The sequence below is a fragment of the Bacidia gigantensis genome, assembly GCF_019456465.1.
Source record: "Bacidia gigantensis strain McMullin 20006 chromosome Unknown contig_246, whole genome shotgun sequence".
In the NCBI taxonomy this organism is placed as follows: Eukaryota; Fungi; Ascomycota; class Lecanoromycetes; order Lecanorales; family Ramalinaceae; genus Bacidia; species Bacidia gigantensis.
Window position 1 is genome coordinate 573,241 of NW_025408602.1, and position 17,705 is coordinate 590,945.

General features: G+C 50.4%; 5 protein-coding genes across 5 annotated transcripts; 3 read left to right on the plus strand and 2 right to left on the minus strand.

Moving 5' to 3' along the window:
- Positions 1–1,105: 1,105 nt before the first annotated feature.
- Positions 1,106–1,897, plus strand: KY384_005838 (uncharacterized protein; the record flags this gene model as incomplete). The annotated part of the gene is made up of 1 exon (XM_044814336.1): positions 1,106–1,897. The coding sequence occupies one exon, from the start codon at positions 1,106–1,108 to the stop codon at positions 1,895–1,897; it is 792 nt and encodes a 263-aa protein (XP_044668486.1).
- A 1,332-nt stretch (positions 1,898–3,229) lies between these two features.
- Positions 3,230–8,379, plus strand: KY384_005839 (uncharacterized protein; the record flags this gene model as incomplete). Its single annotated transcript, XM_044814337.1, has 2 exons — positions 3,230–3,492; positions 3,522–8,379. The coding sequence occupies 2 exons, from the start codon at positions 3,230–3,232 to the stop codon at positions 8,377–8,379; spliced, it is 5,121 nt and encodes a 1,706-aa protein (XP_044668487.1).
- Positions 8,380–8,687: 308 nt separating this feature from the next.
- On the minus strand, positions 8,688–10,109 carry KY384_005840 (uncharacterized protein; the record flags this gene model as incomplete). The annotated part of the gene is made up of 1 exon (XM_044814338.1): positions 8,688–10,109. One exon carries the CDS (start codon positions 10,107–10,109, stop codon positions 8,688–8,690), a length of 1,422 nt encoding a protein of 473 aa, XP_044668488.1.
- Positions 10,110–10,171: 62 nt separating this feature from the next.
- Positions 10,172–14,638, minus strand: KY384_005841 (uncharacterized protein; the record flags this gene model as incomplete). The annotated part of the gene is made up of 1 exon (XM_044814339.1): positions 10,172–14,638. One exon carries the CDS (start codon positions 14,636–14,638, stop codon positions 10,172–10,174), a length of 4,467 nt encoding a protein of 1,488 aa, XP_044668489.1.
- Positions 14,639–15,026: 388 nt separating this feature from the next.
- KY384_005842 (uncharacterized protein) lies at positions 15,027–17,072 on the plus strand (the record flags this gene model as incomplete). The annotated part of the gene is made up of 2 exons (XM_044814340.1): positions 15,027–15,451; positions 15,506–17,072. The coding sequence occupies 2 exons, from the start codon at positions 15,027–15,029 to the stop codon at positions 17,070–17,072; spliced, it is 1,992 nt and encodes a 663-aa protein (XP_044668490.1).
- Positions 17,073–17,705: the final 633 nt, after the last annotated feature.

Consider the following 17,705-nt stretch of genomic DNA (forward strand, 5'->3'; position numbering starts at 1 on the left):
TGCTGATGCCAGGGCTGGCCACGAACCTAGACAGCGGGAGTCGTTACGGAAACGAATCAAAGATTGTTGCGATCCAAAGGATGCGAAGCTCTCGCTTGGCGTAGGCGAGGAGGCCAACTACAGCAGACCTATTAACGAAGGGGGAAAGCGAGCCAACCTGTTCGGGCATTTTGACAAATACATGCATCCAACCTTCTTGACTTGCGAAAGCCACCATCCCGTCCCTTCCCATAAGCTATGTTTCAGCTCTTCGGCGAGCACGGCACTTGCATGGGTCTATATCATTAATATTATTGTATCAACATGGGGGTGAACGCATGGCGTCCCTGCATCACTACCGAGCCTTTCTCGACCACCCTGCCATCGCACCGTTACACAAACGCTAGAACCTTTTCCTCACTGGCGTCTGGGAAGCCAACCGATTGCCTCGCCTAGCGAAAGTCCCACCCCGTCCGCTCTGTCTTACCTCTTTAGGCAACCAGCCGGCCTCCCTGCTGCGGACTTCATGCACCTGAGGACGACGCTTTACCGCTGTCGTTCGCGGTTCGCAGTTTGTGGTACTCGCCAGAACACAGGCACGTCATGTATAAGAATTCACCCTCGGCAATACTTCGTGAGGCGAGCCACCGGTCTATAAGGAGCACTGCTGACTGCTATGGCTTCGTTACCGTCTGACTAACACGGCTCCAACGGCATGAATTCCATTACACGCGCTTCTGGAACACCTCAGATCCAAGAGAGCAGAAGCTGCTTATTTGACAATGCCTCGCTTCTCCATACACTAGCCGAGTCAAAGCCTCCCTCCTTGTTCTGGCCTCTCTCAAGGATGACAGGACGTTTGGGTTTGGCAGACCGCCGCCTGCCAAGTTACCACTACAGTGGTCTTTACTTCGACCGTGCGTTAAATGCACTGACATAATGACCGGGCTTTGCTATCCTCGATTGCCTTACGCCATCATATGAGTATGCGCCTCCCCCATCTGTTGCCTCACAGGAGAACTCTTATCATTTCTTGAATCTGCCCTTTCTTGCCAAGTTGTGTTGCAACCTTCTCAGTTGCCCTTGGGTCACCATGGGCCTTATTCATAGACCACTGTCTCCTCCCATGACCCCTTCCTCAACGACACAGAAAACCATCCAACAGATTTTGTCTTGCTCACGCCTCACAGTCAGCGGTCTTGAAGAGCTGCAGGGACACCTCCACCGAATATGTTCAATTCGACTCTCCAACGGCGCCCGCCTCATATTCAAAACCTGTCCATCACCATTCCAGACCCTGCTGCGACCCGAACAAACATACCTCGATTCTGAAGCCACGATACTCCAGCTCCTGGCCAACACCTATATACCAGTACCTCGTATCTTGAAATATGAACCAGCCCTGAGCAGCTCGACCGCTCCTTTTATTCTTACGACCTGCCTCCCAGGTTCTCTCTATGCCGACGTCATCCATCACCGAACAAAAACCGAGCGCGGAGGTATCGAGAGGCAAGTTCAAGCGCTGCGCTCCAGTCTCAACCAGTATACATCCTTCACATATGGCCCAGCTGGTCTGGTCAAGGCAGGCAAAGGCTTCAGGACATGGAAGGAAGCATTCATCGCCATGATTGAGTCCCTTCTCATGGACGGGGAAGATATGCTGGTCAATCTCCCATACTTTCAGATCAGAGAGGCGATCAGCAGGTGGGAGACGTATTTAGAAGACGTCAGGGAGGCGAGATTGGTGATACCTGGCTTGGGCGATCCGTCAAACACATTGATCGACCTTGACGCAAATGAGGTCACTGGTTTGCTTGATTATGGACGCGCGATGTGGGGAGATGTTGCAATGGCTGAAGTGGGAAGAGGGAAAGATATCAAGGGGCTTTTGTACGTCTTGTGCGCCCTCGTAATGTAATTGATCTTGATACTGACGTGTGAAGGTATACTTGCTACGACAGTGTTTTCATTGTCGTTCGGAATCACTATAGGTCGGCCAATGATGCCTGCGAACTCGACGCGAGAAGAACTTTGACAGAAGCATTGATGCGGTTATCACCCGAGGGAACTTGATCTCCTCAACGAGCCTCCACTCAATACCATTTTACAATGAATGCTGCAACCAGTGGATGATGCATCGTCCTATGTGTAAATTAATGTGTCCGCCATCAGTGGCAGATCTTTATATAGGTAGAATGTCTCTGACATGTGATTGACACGTGACGGATGTTCCGTGATCGCGTGGCATTGACGAGGGCAATTTGGGAGATTTCGCAAGCGCGCAACGACCCGCTGTCGTCTTAAAATAGCCGGGCAGAATGCGGCTCTAGACCGCCAAGACCAGGAACTATCTGCAGGTGGTGAGGTGAGGCGGAGATCAGTAGATAACCTCGCAATCAACGAACAATCCTGCATCGGCCAGGCTACTCGTCCGGTATTCCAAAGTTACAGCATATTGGAAGTTTTGGTACCAATTCTGACCTCAGATTATTTCAGACACTCGTGATACAACCCATGACGGTGCGCCACGCCTTTGTGCTACTCCTTGCGCCCAGAGAAGAAGTCTTACAGATCCAGCGCATTCGTGAGCTGTCGAATGAATGGGTAGCTCTCATACACCTCAAGATACTATAACACGACCCCTCCTACAAGCGACCTAAAGCAAGAGAAATTGGGACGTCTACGCCATTCATTGCTAGTGGGAGTCACATAAACACACGAGTCACACAGCTTACACAGCTACGATTGCTGTCAATCGCTCGAATTTTGGCACATAAATGTGCACAGCACTTTTTCATCTAAGGCACCGAAGTAGTCTTTCATGCTAGGAATATAAAGGGTTTCCACTGGCGGTTGTGCGGGGTCATTGGCCTCTTGAAAGGCGCAGCTCTGCTGCTAGAGGATGACCTTGCGCCAGCGCTCATCCTCTGCCTTATCAAACCACTCAGAATTACAGGCGAGAACGCCATCTCCTGCCCATTCACGTCGTCCAGGCGATCTTATACTTGAAGATGTACCGGTATCCAATAAGGGACAGTCTGGACCTTCTTTAGCTATTCCCTCTCAGGGGACTGGATCACCATACCCATCGCTATCCGCTGCTCCTCCAGCATCACCTTCGCGTCCAAGAGCGAGCACCACAGATCTTCACGGTGGTCAGCTAGCAAGACCACCGAATAGAGGGATTCAACGAAATCAGATTCCTCTAGAGTACCAGCAGGGACAACGATATCATTCGAACCCAATCAGCATGGACTCGAGACCGACCTATATTCCTCCACCGCCACCTCCGCCCCAGCAACAGAGTCATGTCCTCAATTTGCCCCCTCCGCCTCCTCGTCCACCTGCCGCAAACGCACCGCACAGTATGGTTCCACCACCTCCGCCGGGTCCTCCTCCTTCAGCGACGAACATGCCGGCTCAATGGACCCAACAAGGGTGGGGCAGGCTCCCACCCCCGCCGCCTTTAGGTCCCAATCAAATCGGGGCCAAGCAAAATCAGTATCCGAATCAGTCTGTATATCGAAACCAATTACCTTCAGCGCTTACGATTCCCCCTCCCCCCCTCAATCGGAAGCTGTGGTCTCAGCAACTTATATCCCAGGTGGGGAGTCGTTTGGCCCCGGTGTTGGCATACCGCCATTATACACCCAGCAAGAACAAGAGCCTGCATTTGCACGCGACGATAGCTTCTCATATAGTCACTTTGAAGCTGGCATGCTCCACGATCAGAGATTCTTTAATGGTCCTTCTTCTGCCATATCTCCTAGTAAAGAGTTACCTGCTTTCAACGAGCATATGAGCGGGCCAGGAATCCAATTGTCTCAAAATAGACAAGGTGTAAGTCAACATGCCTCTACACCCATGAGTACGACGGTACCAAATGGTCAGTCTCAGACCAACTCTGATCAAGTTCCGTCGTCTGCATCTGGGCATGGACGTAGCAGCAGCTCCGGTCTATTATCTCCAAATGACCCTGCGCGAGAGTGGCCTCCTGATCGAGTAAGCAAATGGCTTGAGGCAAACAGCTTCTCGGAAGATTGGCAAGAGACCTTCCGAAGTCTCAACATACAGGGAAGAGATTTTCTCGATCTTGGACGGGCGAACAACGGGAGAGGCAACTTTGGCATGATGCACCAACAAGTCTACCCTAGATTGGCGAGAGTATGTGGCATGAGTGGATCAGGTTGGAACCAAGAAAGAGAACAAAAGGAAGGAAGACGGATGAGGCGCCTTGTTAGGGCTATCGCTGAGAGTGCAGAGACGTTCAGAGGTCATGGTCGTCGTGAATCTGTTGGCTTAATACCCAGCGCTTCGACAGATGGCGGTGTGGAAACATCTCCCAACCCAGGCAGCATGGAAGCATTCAGTCAAACACCTAGTACGGCTGGTGTGGAAGACGAAAGTCCTGGAAAATTCTTCAGATCTCCTGCTCCCGCGCTCAACCCTCGCATGGCTTCCAAAACTCGCAGCAGTACTGCCCCAACTGCGATATATAGCCAGGTTGGTGCCACGGCAAGCGATACAGGTCTAGCTGAAATGGCTCAAATGGCTCGCTCGGGATACTCTAGAGGTATCTTAAGCAACATCAACGACGCTGCGTCCAAACGCCACCATAGCCCTAGTGCATCAAGCGATACCGGCACTGGGTCTACATTCATCGGCGATGCTATTCGCAACACATATGATGCGAGCCCACAAAGTGGTAGTCCATCAACCCAACACTCAACGCTTGTAGGAGGTGGTGCGCTCTCCGCTCCACCTCACAATCGAATAGGCCATCGTAAGACTGGCAGTACTGATTCAACGGCATCACGAAGAAATGGCATAGAAAGCCATAGACCTACCGCACTCGATATTGGGCCCAAGAACAGCCATGCAGACCCTCCTTCAAGTGCGAAAGAACTCAGCAAAGGATTCTTGGAAAGATTTAGGAAGAGGAAGAAAGACCATGATAGTTCTCATCCCTCTCCAGAAGACCATTCACAGGAGTCTCCAACAAGCCCACAGAACCATCGCTACATGCCACCGTCGCAACCATTCGCAAAGGGTGGCAGAAACTATAGCACTACGTCTCTGGAGCGGCCTTCTTCGGCCTCAACTCAAATGTCGGAACACGAGCGACTGTCACGTGAACGAGCTTTTGCACGCGGTCTAAGGCGGTATGCGTTTGTCACTGCAGATCAGTGGAACTACCGCCTCGTAGATATTACGGAAGCTGAAAGCTCTTTAGCTATCAGGGAAGCCATTTGTAGAGGTCTCAACTATGGGGAGAATGATGTGGACATGGCATTGCTCTACCTTACCGAGCCCGGACAAATTGAACATGATGATCCAATATCCGACTCAATGCTCTTGTTTTCAAAACACAGCAAGGCTGACTCCAGCGGTGCGCTGAAAATCTTCGTCCGTCGTGGGCCGAACTCGGCTTCTCTAATGCCTCCGCCGCTTTCTGCAGGTCTGGGCATTGGAATGTCTCCAAAGGCATCACCTCCACCAGGTAGTGTGTTCCCAAGGAAAGCTGTAGATGAGGACGGTTACAACCGCATCAGAGTCAATGGCATGGCTCGCTCTCGCTCTCCGCCTCTAGCATCTAGACAAAATACGCTAAAGGCTAGCGACCCAGCTTCGGCTACCAACATGAACGGTGATGCAGACAAGTTTGCTGCGTTGTCGGACATTACCACCGCCAAACAAAAGCTTCAGACCATGAAGACTGCTCGCGAAAGTGGCAGTGTTTCAGACGCTGATTGGGCATCTTGGCTTGAGGCGGCAGTGGAAGAGTTCCAGCAAGACGTAGAGAAGAAAACTACCAACCGAGCTGAAGGCGGTAAAGTAGCGGGAGAATCTCAAAAAGAACGGACTGTGAATTTTGATACCCCTAAAAGATCACCCTACGAGCCTGAGAAGAAAACGGATCCATTGGTGCCAACGCGGAAACCGCCTGCCCCGCCAGCAAGCTCTCAAATGCTCGAAAAAGCAAACTCCCTGACGAGAAAAGCAGGCGACTCAGCCAGGTCATCTCTGTCAGGGCCATCGAGCCAGTCGAATAGGAAATCTATTGGTGATCCAGTCGAAGAAGAGGTGCACGATCAAAGTCAAACCAAACCAGCAACCGGTTTGCCTCCTAGCGGTGGTATCGGAGCTGCTTTGGTGAACGCTGGTGACGTTTCAAGCTCTGTGGGAAGGCTCGTTGGATCACGTAGGAACAATCCAACACTGAACGCACAGGCACAACGCCAAAATATGATGAATTCTGGTAAGCTGACCCGCGATCTTCCATTCGATATCAATAGTCGAACTGCGAAAGCCATTGCTAACCGCATGTCTATCCCCCTAGGCTCTGACAACCAAAAGCCAAATCTAGCTCTACAGACGCAAATGTTCCGCAATCCCTCCAAAGAAAAGATGCGCAAGCGTCCGTCACCGCAGCACAGTCCCACGTCCGGAGGCCCGCCTTCTCGCAAGAGCTCGACAGCGTCACGCCCTCGGTCTTATGGACCGGCCTATTTCTTCAAGGAAAACGAAATTTCGTTTGATCGGCCACCACCTGTGCCACAACTGATTTCTGAAGACGATTCAGACGACGGGCTGTTTGCAAAACCACTAGCAGGAAAAGTACAAGCGGCCAGGAAGTCAGTTGCAGAAGATAGTAATGGTTCGCGGAGACCAACCCTGACTTTGGATACGGACCAAAGGTCAAGAAAGTCGAAAGGGCTTTCAGTGAGTTGGAAGAAGTCGCCTGACTTACCGACGGACCCTTCCACGGCTCAATCGAGCAATACAACAGATTTAGATAATGATAGTCGCACGTCGAGTTTCGGAAAGTCTGATCGACGAACTCCAGAGTCCGATGATCCCACATCAGTGTCTGCTGATTCACCCGACATCACGAAGATCTCGCGAAGACAGTCGTTCATGAGGGACGACGTGTGGGCAAACAGACCGCCAACCGAGGATCTCCTTAACAATCTTGACGCTTTCTTTCCCAACCTCGATCTTGACGAGCCTGTAGTTGAAGACATGGTAGGCTCTACACCGACCTCGCCCAGTGCTAATGATGATCACAACCCGCTCGACAGCGCAGCTTCAGAGCCTCAAGCAGCTGGTAGACGTATGATTCGGTCTTCATTGTATGATCGCATTCGACCCGAATCTATCGCAGAAGAGCCAGAAACAGAAACTCTAGGATCCGAAGAGTCCACTTTGCGAAGCCGAGCTCCTATGAGCTCAGGGCTGGCCAACAGAAGCGTTCGCAAATCTGGTGGATTGGGGCGTATGAAGTCAATACGTGACGTTGCGCGTGGCGCTCATGAAGGCTCCTCCAAGCGTAATACCCAAATCCACACACCCGGAATTCCTTCTATACCTATGTCTAGCGACATCGTCCGCCGCAAGAGCACCAAAATGTTCGGTGCCAACATCGTCCAAGTCAAACCAGGAAGAGGGAGTCGCGTCAGCCTGATTGAAGCTGTGCCCAAACAAGCCCCAGGCCCACCAGCCAACTCCTTCCAAATCGCTCGCGGCCAGCTCATTGGCAAAGGCAGCTACGGTAAAGTCTACCTAGGCATGAATCTCACAACCGGCGACTTCCTCGCCGTGAAACAAGTCGATGTGAGCCAAAGAGCCGCCGGCAATGACAAAGACCGCATGAAAGACATGGTCGCAGCACTCGACCAAGAAATCGACACAATGCAACACCTCGAACACCCCAACATTGTACAATACCTCGGCTGCGAGCGAAAAGACTTTTCCATCTCCATCTTCTTGGAGTACATCTCCGGCGGCAGCGTAGGCTCCTGTCTGCGCAAACACGGGAAATTCGAAGAATCCCTCGTTTCCTCCCTGACGCGCCAAACGCTCGGCGCACTCGCATACCTCCATCAAGAAGGCGTGCTCCACCGCGATCTCAAAGCCGACAACATCCTCCTCGACATCGACGGCACCTGCAAAATCTCCGATTTCGGCATCTCCAAGAAGACAGACAATATCTACGGCAACGACATCACAAACAACATGCAAGGCTCCGTCTTCTGGATGGCCCCCGAGGTCGTGCGGTCCCAAGGTCAGGGCTACTCTGCCAAGGTCGACATCTGGTCTCTCGGGTGCGTCGTGCTCGAGATGTTCGCTGGCCGCCGCCCTTGGTCTAAGGATGAGGCCGTGGGGGCAATCTATAAATTAGGGACCTTGAATCAGGCGCCCCCAATCCCGGATGATGTCAGTCAGGCGATCAGTGCGCAGGCTTTGAGCTTTATGCTGGATTGCTTTACGATTGACCCGAGGGAGCGGCCGACGGCGGGGACGCTGTTGCAGCAACAGCCGTTCTTTGGGGAGACGAAGGGGTGGGATTTTGCGGAAACAGAGTTGGCGAGGAAGTTGAGAGAAGGGGATATTAGGTAGCTGGGTGAAATCGACCAGTGAACCTGCATTGGGCAGCTTTTGTAGGGGGAGCTTCTTATCTTTCTTGAGGCATATGCTTAGGGTGATTGGACTAGCGTTGCACGTCTTTGTCAAGCGAAGGATAGGCACACGGGAAAACTTGGGTTTGATACCCGTTTATATAATGCAACGTGTGATGGACGATTTGTACGATGTACATGGAAATGAGATTTATAACCGTATTCTTGAACGCCTTTTCATTGTGTACGTAGTTTCGCGGAGCTAACTATGCATCTCAGCCTCAACGCCCGCGTCGTGTGCAAGTCTCCTCACATGCCCGTTCCAGACCTCCACAAAGCCAACCTCGCCCTCAACTCTTCAATAAAATCTTTGCTAAACCACCTCAGCTCTTCGCCTCGCCTTTCACAATCCTCAGCCCATTTCAGCAGCAGCCTCAAATTCCACAACCTCTCACTCCTTCCATCACCCAAACACCCTGTCTCCACTAACAGTCGATCATCCAATGAAGTCCCTCGGATTCCCCTGTACACACTACTAGCCAGACCCGCAGTATCAGCAGGTAAGACGAGCGCTCGCTCCGCGCGATCAAACCCGCTGAAGGCGGGGATTGTGAAAAGCCACTCAAAAGGTTGGTTGTGGAGCTGGTGCGCTATTTGCGTGTCGTTGAGCGCCTTCATCGTGGCAGAGAAGGCGGACGTTTGAGAGGTATCGTAGGCGCCCCGACGGCGTAGATAGATGCTTTGGTGTTCTCGGAAGGCGGAGAGATGGGCCGGATTTGTGGCCAGATTGAGCGTTATCGGCCAGTACTCTGGGTCGTTCGTACTGATTGATGAGATTGTGTGGAGGTCTGGGAGGAGGTATGGCGCTATCTGATGCGTGTTTGTACCGTCTGTGTGCGTGATGATGATGGGTAGGGAGAGAGGGCGATGACTGTCAATATCTCGAGGAATGAGGCAACGGCGTTCAGCGGCCAAGACCCACAGATGTCGGAACGCTTGGAGGTGAGACTTGTTATCTAGCACTGAAGCCGGGAAGAGCGGATAGAAGGCACACAAGAGGGATGCAACAGCAAGGTTCGATGTGCCTAGCGTATGCGTACCGCCACCCAAGAAGAGAATGCCAACCGCGAAATGAGCTGCGAGATGACTTCCATAAGGGATTTCCGAGTCGGTCCGGCCATGCAGAGAGCGAAGCCGCCGGAAGACCACGAGATCCCCTCTACCGGCCATGACACACGATGATGAGAGAGCTAAAACGTCTTGGCAATTGCGAACGGTGATCTGAGTTAGCTTAGCATCGTAGTTGTGCGCTGGCAAGCGACAAACGCGTAGAAACTGATCCAGATAATAACAGAGAAGATCCCTTGCCTCTATATTTCCACTGCCCGCGAAGCGAAGTCCGACACTGAGGCATAGACCCGCGAGAACATTGAAGAAGGGAAGATCCTCAGTGTTCAGACTTCCGATCTTCGTGATTCGTTTCTGTCGATATGGCAACGGCATCTGTTTTGCTACCCAGGCATGAGTGGCTTGTATGTCGGCCCACAGGATGATTTGTTTGGTGACCGACCGTAACAGAAAATGATCTGGCCGGATGTAATCGAATTGATGAGTTGTTGGGGGTATGTCAATCTTTCGCGCAACTGCTTTGTCGTTTGTTCCCATATATACAAGTGCAATGGCCATGATTGCGCCCGCAGTCGCGGTATCCGAGATGTGTACAGAATCCATGTACTTGGTCGCGACGGCTAGTGTGAGGAGCCTCTCCGCTATGTGCATGTCGCGTGATCCCCTCAGGTCCCCCCTTTGCCCAAATTGATCAAGCCAAGAGCAAAGCCAGCAGATAATCGGTAGCCTTCGTCTCTCAAGATCTCCATAGGGTTGAGTGCCTCCTCCACCTCCATATTCTCCAGCTCTGAAAGCAAGATTTCACTCATACGACGGTGCTGAGAGTCGCAATACAGCAGCCCGATGCCCATAATACCACAAGTCTGTGTAAGAGGGGACAAATTCAACTCGGCAGCGCCAGGTGGCAACATTCGAGTTACGTGGATTGAAAGAAGCCGCGTGATGACGGTATCCATACTGCCAAGATAAGACACTGAAAGGCCCAGCAATAGCCCAATGGATGTCATATTGTGCTTTGGAGTGAGGTATTTGAATGCCACCCATTTAGCGAGGGACCTAAGATGGCCATTCAAGCCAAGAGCGAACAGGAAGCCAGCATGTCTATGTGTCAGGTCCCGAGGTTTGTTGAACAGGATCCAGGAGGTGTCAATTCCTTGCGCTTCCCTTGAAATACTTAGGCCAGCTTCAACCCCAGCATGGAAGAAAGCCCATGATACTTTCTCTTCAGTGAAGGCGGTACGATCTGCAGTGACGGTTGTGTCTGATGGCTTCATTGTACAGCTGAGGGTGAATCCATGGATCGGATATTTCTCTGTAATCAACGGCATACGAGCACTGTAAAACAGTAGACTTCGCCCTAACGAAACAGACAATGTTCTCAAAGCCACAACTTTTGCCAACTCTTGCTGAGTCTCTAGTAAGTCACTTTCAGCCCAGCCCGGCTCAGGAACGCACTGCGCAATAGGATTCTGAAGCGGATGAACTAATTTGGCTGCCTCAGCAAAGCGTTGATCTTCATTGAATAGATAGCGTGTGATGGATTGTCTATCGATTTCGGCCGACCCGTCATACGGACCGATATTCTCAACGTCAGAAGCTTGACTGCAGATGATATGAACATCTCGCATCGGATTCTCTGAAGGAGTATAGAGGATTCTCCCCTTTGAACGGGTCTTCTCGCTGGCCTTGCCAAGCATAGCAATATCTTCTCGTTCAACAAGTTGTAAGGTTGCCGTATCGGAGAGCGCTGATGGATTGATCTGACATGCAGATAGGACAGCCCGGAAGTAGACTGCCACGCTCTCGGGAAGAGTCTCAAGAACTGAAAAATTGATGCCAGAGGTTGCCATGTTGCGAATTTGAAGATCTATGGGCTGTCCCTGACTGCCCAGAAGATTTGTGACCAGTAGAGTCCGAGGGGTAAGATCCATCAAGATGCTCTGGACCAGCTCTTCATGGCCTTCTTGCTTCAGTGAGAACGAAGCAATCGCATCAATGAGAGTGGGAAATTTTGATACTTGATCAATGGAGGCAGCTGACTCAAGGTGTTTTAGGATCGATGGTGGTGGGTATGGCTGAGATGGTGACTTGATACCCGTCATTATCGATCCATCAAATTGCCAGTCCCGCATGTCTACGCTTTCGAGCATATAATAAGCTGATACTTTTGAGGACCAATCAGGCCATCCTATCCAGCTGCCTATCTGGGCCAATATAGGGGCCAAGCGATGCATATGACTTGTGGAAGTAGTATCCAGTTTCAGCTCTTCTCTGTATAGATGTAGGGCAATAAGAATGGATGGCAATGCCATCTGACGAGCTCTTGAGTCTCTTGAAGCAGCTACGGGTGAATAGCCCTGTTGGCCAGAAGCCAATTGGCCCTGGATAGAATTTGCAAAATCTCGGGCAAGCGCTATACAATCCGACATATATGATGATTTTGGCAATGACTTGGCAGCTCCCGCGGATAGATTTGAGCTGAAGGTGCCAGTTGATTGGGCTAAAGATCGAGCCACTGGCTCCTCAGCCCTCGTCCACTGCCACGCTCCGCCTCTCATCCAGTCCGGACATGTCTTGGATGAAGCACTCTCTTGTCTCATCATCTCATGCCAGCTCTCCTGGTCAGTATTTGCGCCACTGCTTGATCTAAGAAGCCCACCTTTGCGCCGCTTCTGGCGTGGTGTAGTCTCGAGCTGTGGCTTATCCAGGAAAGGTACAGCGAAAGAGCAAAGGAGGACAAGCAATCCAGTCCACTCCTCGTCAATAGTGCTTTCTTCTCGCCTTTTTAGCCACGCCATTACATCCCACCACCCTCTTAGAATAGAGTCACCATCAGTTTCAGTTGATGGCAAAACCGTCTGGCAAATCTTAATTATTCGTGCTACGAACCAACTCGAAGGCGCCAGCTCTATCGTAATCCTGTGCTTTTCTCCCTTTTCGCTGACAACGTCTACACCTCCTTGGCGGTCTGCTTGCTCGAGAGCGACAATTGCCTTAATAGTCTGGCTAGTTCTGCGGTTTGAACCGCTTTCATCTGCACGCTGGCGCGGATGTTGAGGACTAATCTTGTGGGGGTCATGGAGGTTCAGAGGTTCAGAAATGTCAATTTTGAACATAGAACTCCATGGAGCTTGAAGGCTGAGTCCGCCTTTGGCATCCAGCACTAGTATCCAGTCATGGTTTCTATGACTGATTCTGCAAGCATCTCGTATACCCGAGCGTCTTGTGCCTGTGACGCTGCATTCGTAATTCCGAACATCTGGAAGATCTAAATGGTCTATCTTCTTTGACTTTCCTCGGTCTGTTGCCTTAACATGGACTATGAGAAGCTCACCAAGCCTACGTCTCATAACACAAACGAGGATATTTTTAGCCCCATAATTGTTGAAAAATGGCCCAGGAGACTGCAGTGTGAATACATGTGTATCGGAGAGAGTTAGATTATCCATAGTCTGGACGCCTCGCGATTGAGGCGACTGCAGACGAGATATTTTCTTGAAAATGATCTCGTTCTTCAGACGATGTTTGCCTGTAGCAGAGCTCCCACCAGCGTTCATATCACCACCATCATCAACAGCTTCTAGTCTGTCATCAAGCGGCTGACTTTGTAAACTTACAGAATCAATGCTCGAAGTGATCTCCAAAAGAGGGTGGGATTTTGAAAACTTTGAAGTCTTTTCATAATCCTGATTAATCTCATACAGTCGAGGACCAAACGAAGCTCCACGGCGGCTTGTTCTTGATCCATGTGTTCCAGCCATTAGGTCTGTAAAGGTGTCTTTGTCCTGTTTAGTGGACAAATCAGCTCGAGCTAGCAATGAGCTGACCCGGCGCGATGACTTCGCAGGGTTGGCTGGGTTTTCGAGAACGGATTCAAGTAGCTCAGGCTGCCTTTGCAGGCTTTGATCTTCAAGAGAAAGCTCTCTACTGGGCTGACGGTGCGTGCTCGCTACTGGAGTGTTTGCCCCCGTGCTAAGACGACTGTTAAAAGAGCTGCGTCGGCGCGAAACATTTCCGCTGAACGATCGGAACGACTGAGATCGCAATGCATGATCATTGTCTCCAATGCTGTAAGTCATTGCCCAGACAGTCGTTGTGTCATCTTTCGCATTCTCGGTAACGGCTATGGCAAAAGCTGGCGCATGAGCAGTCAAGCTATTGTGTCTGCTGAATTCGTCCTCTTTTGTCACATACAACAACTTTTCATTCGAATCCAAGTTCACGAATGCTGTGCCTATAGCTGCTTGGGGAGATAGTGTCTTCCTCGACCCAGCCGTGGAATCTGTGACCACTGCTCCAAGCTGTGTCATTGTGTCACTAAGACAAAACAGCCGGGGAAGCTCAGGCGACCCTGGTATAGAGTCAACGGTGCGTAAACCTGCCAGTAACGGCGCGAGGGGATCTTGAAGGCCATCGCCGTCGCCAGATGGGCCAAACGACTTGGTCACAGCAGTAGATTGGGAGAGAGAAAAAGTATTCTGTGGCACAGTCGGTAATCTTGGGGTATGTTGTGGCTCCAAATGCTCAACGACCTTTCTTTGGAGCAGTACACCCCGGTAAGCAGGGAAAATGGAATCCACTTCGAATGGTAAATAGACGACATGGCTTGTCTTTGATATGAGGTATACATGAGCTTGTGTCTTTAGGACAATTACCAGGGCCCGGCAAGCTGGCTGTCGCTCGAGATGTTTACCATGACTGCTTCGGCCGGCTTCAACTTGTGTGTATCCGTCCTGCTTAGCCCATGGATCTCTTCCCTTTGGTCTTCTTCCCTTAGTCTTCGAATCTTCACCGCTCAACAAATCTCCAACTTTCTTTCCATCAGTTTGCCGCTCTCTTCGGATATTCTCTGAGGGAGGATGCGAGGGGAATTCGGTAAATGCGGCTTGGGTGACAATTTCGTTCTCAGCTTCAAACCGAAAGACTCGTTCTATGATACCCCCCCTCGACCATACAACACAATACGCTGTAGTCAATAATTCTTCTCGGACAAAGCCTTTCCCCACCTCGTCGTGCGAGTTGGCCTCCCATTTGTAGGAGGCTCTGGATGGGTCTGAAGGGAGGATACCCTCAGCCACTAGAAAGGGTAGCGCTGAGGGTATATGAACACCGAGGGATCGCACAGAAGCCATCTGCACCCTGGACACCTGCTGTTCGCGACATGACTTAGAAGAGAAGTCTGCTTCCGCTTCACTACATTTTCACGGTGAGTGTCAATACGCTGCCAAGGATTGACAATCGCGTTAGAACTAGGTGTGGAGCCACCCCCAGATCAGAGCTTAGTCCAAGGAATGCGTATTTTGCATCTTGATTGCGCATTTTATAAGACGATCGGATCTGCGGGTGAGTGATCATCCGATGCATCTCGAAAATGTCTTGAGGTCGCTAAACTCACACTCAAGAGGCCAAAACTTAAGAGAATGTACTGTGCACAAATTTTTCCTTCGGATGAGGGCACATGATGCATTAGACCTCAGCGCTGTAGGGAGGGACCACCTCAAAGTTGCATTATCAATAGCGATGCCTCAGGAACGCAAACAGCGTGGGCGACGCGCAGAAAGGAAGAGAAAACGGGTTGATGATGAACGAGATGTTGAGCCTCAGGGTCTGATGGTATCAGAAATTGATTCAGTTCCTGGTGCGGGCGAAGGGTTTGCCGCTGCGCAGCCGCAATTGACTTCTTCTGGACTAGGAGATCTTACTTTCTACGGTCTTCTGACTGAGCAAGAGCAAGAATATTTCAAGCAAGCGGACTCGTTGCTTGAGAATGACCGATTCGCCACCCGCGAAGAGAGAGACCTTTTCCTAGAGAGTGTCTGGAAAGAGGCACATAACAAGGAACTAAAGCTAGCTAACAGCCAGTCATGTTCGAGGCTTCTCGAGAGGCTCATTCTGTTATCAACGCCCGATCAGCTGACATCTATGTTTGAAAATTTCAAGAGCCAGTATGATTGCTTTTCCAAAGATACCCGCTTCTAAGATCCTGACTTCACTTTCAGCTTTCTCAATCTCGTACGACATCGCTTTGCGTCTCATTGTTGTGAGGCACTGTTCCTACGTTCAGCTAGTTTCGTAGATGAAAACGCCAGTACTCAGAGTGAAAATCATCCCACGGCTGATCTGGAGACGGGCTTTCTCTCAGTCGTCGCGGAGTTACAGCCACATCTGGGATACCTGTTGACTGACGCTTTTGCTTCGCATGTTCTTCGTGTGCTTCTGATAATTCTTGCTGGTCTGCCTACTGAGGGCCCTCAGAGAGCGACTATGCTACAAAGTAAGAGAAAAGAGAACATTTCTATCCATAAAATAGCAGTGATGGCCGACGAGGGCGATCCTTCACGTACTGTACCTCCCTCTTTCGGTACAGCTTTGAGTAGAATCTTTGATTGTATTCTAGCTGGTCTAGATGCCAGTAGCATAAGAGCTCTTGCAACACATCCAGTTGCAAACCCAGTACTACAGATCTTATTAGAGCTCGAACTAACGCTGTCCGAAAAGCAGAGTGCCAAGCAGCCAGAGTCTCTTCTGCGGAGGATGCTCCCAGATGAAAAGCTGGAAGAGGGGACTGAAAGTGTCGCTTTTGTCAAGCACCTTTTGTATGATCCTGTAGGATCTCGTTTGTTGGAAACCATTGTATCTCACGCTCCAGGAAAGATGGTCAAGGCACTATACAAGCACAACTTCAAGATGAACATAGAAACTTTGGTCCGAAACGAAGTTGCTAGCTTCGTCACAATGAAGGTTATAGAGCGTCTAAGTAAAGAGGAACTGAAGACTGCAGTGGAAAGAATATGTTCAAGCCTTGAGGTTCTCATTGAACGATCTCGGACTGCCGTTATCAAAATGCTGATTGAGCAAAGCCGAAAGATAGGACTAGATACCCAGCCTGTTGCTGATGCTTTTCAAAGTTCATTTGGCGCAAATGTCAATGAGCAGATCAGAAGTATGATATTAGGAGATCCATTGGCAAGTAAGCAACCATCATCGCAGAATAAAAATGAGCGAGGTGATGGAGCCCTCAGCAAAGTACACGGCTCTCTTCTTATGCAAACAATGCTCGAAGCACCAGATAATTTGAGAGAGCTCGTCAATGCAGCGCTAATGTCTGCTACTAATTCAGAATTGTTAGATGTCGCTAAGGACAGAGGGGCCTCTAGAGTCTTGCAGGCCGCACTGACGTGCTCAGAACAGAGCCTAGCAGTAAGACGTCAACTGAGTCAAGCCCTGCTCGATTCAATCGTGCAGCTTTCTACCCACCCTGTTGCTTCTCATGTTGTCGACGCCATGTGGACAGGCTCCTCGGGCTTGAATTTCCTGAGAGAGAGGGCCGCAAACGAGATCGCCTTAAATGAGTCCGTCATACGGCAGACGATTCCAGGTAAAGCCATATGGAGGAATTGGAAGATGGACGTGTACAAACGTCGACGAAAAGAGTGGCTTGAAGACGGCAAGGGTTCCTCAAGCTCTGGAAAGACTGGTATTGAGCTTGCGAGAGAGCGTCATATTCAAAGAACCGGAGCTCAAGAGTCTCATTACCACAAAAAAATAAAAGGAGCCAGCGCTTGAAACCAAGCCCTTTCCGAGCAGTGAAATGTCACACGGGAACGGTACTATCTGAGGGGCGAAATGGCTTCAGTCCATCGACAGACGGAAAGTGTGGTTGATATGGACTCGTCATTTGAGCCGAGAAATGAGGGCATTGATAACGCTTAAGCACCCAGTGAAAACAAAAATGGATGTTTCATATGATCTTCGCAACATATTGCTCTATCAGCCACGTCACAGAAATGTCCGTACATCGAAGACCACAAAGCCAACGACCCTATGAACGAAAGTCACATGCAAAAACAGGGCCGATAATGTCACGATTATGCAGTGCTCCAGTCTTTCACGACTTTCATTACACTTTTGGTTGACGACAAGAAGTTCCTTTCCTGTGCGTCTTGAAGTACTCAATTTCCAAATGAGTACATCCTTTTCGATCAACAAGCTCCTTCTAAGTAAAGACGATGTTGGGATGGCAGACTAGTCATCTGCGAAGGTCTCGTTCTCGCCGCCGAATTCGCTCATATTCTGCCCACGCTAGACGTATCTCATTTTGTTTGGCATCCTCCAGATTTTGTATCTCATGATTCCTTACGTCCCAAATTTGAAAGACTACGGTCAATTAGTCGCACTGGAGAAAGTCTTTCAAAGACG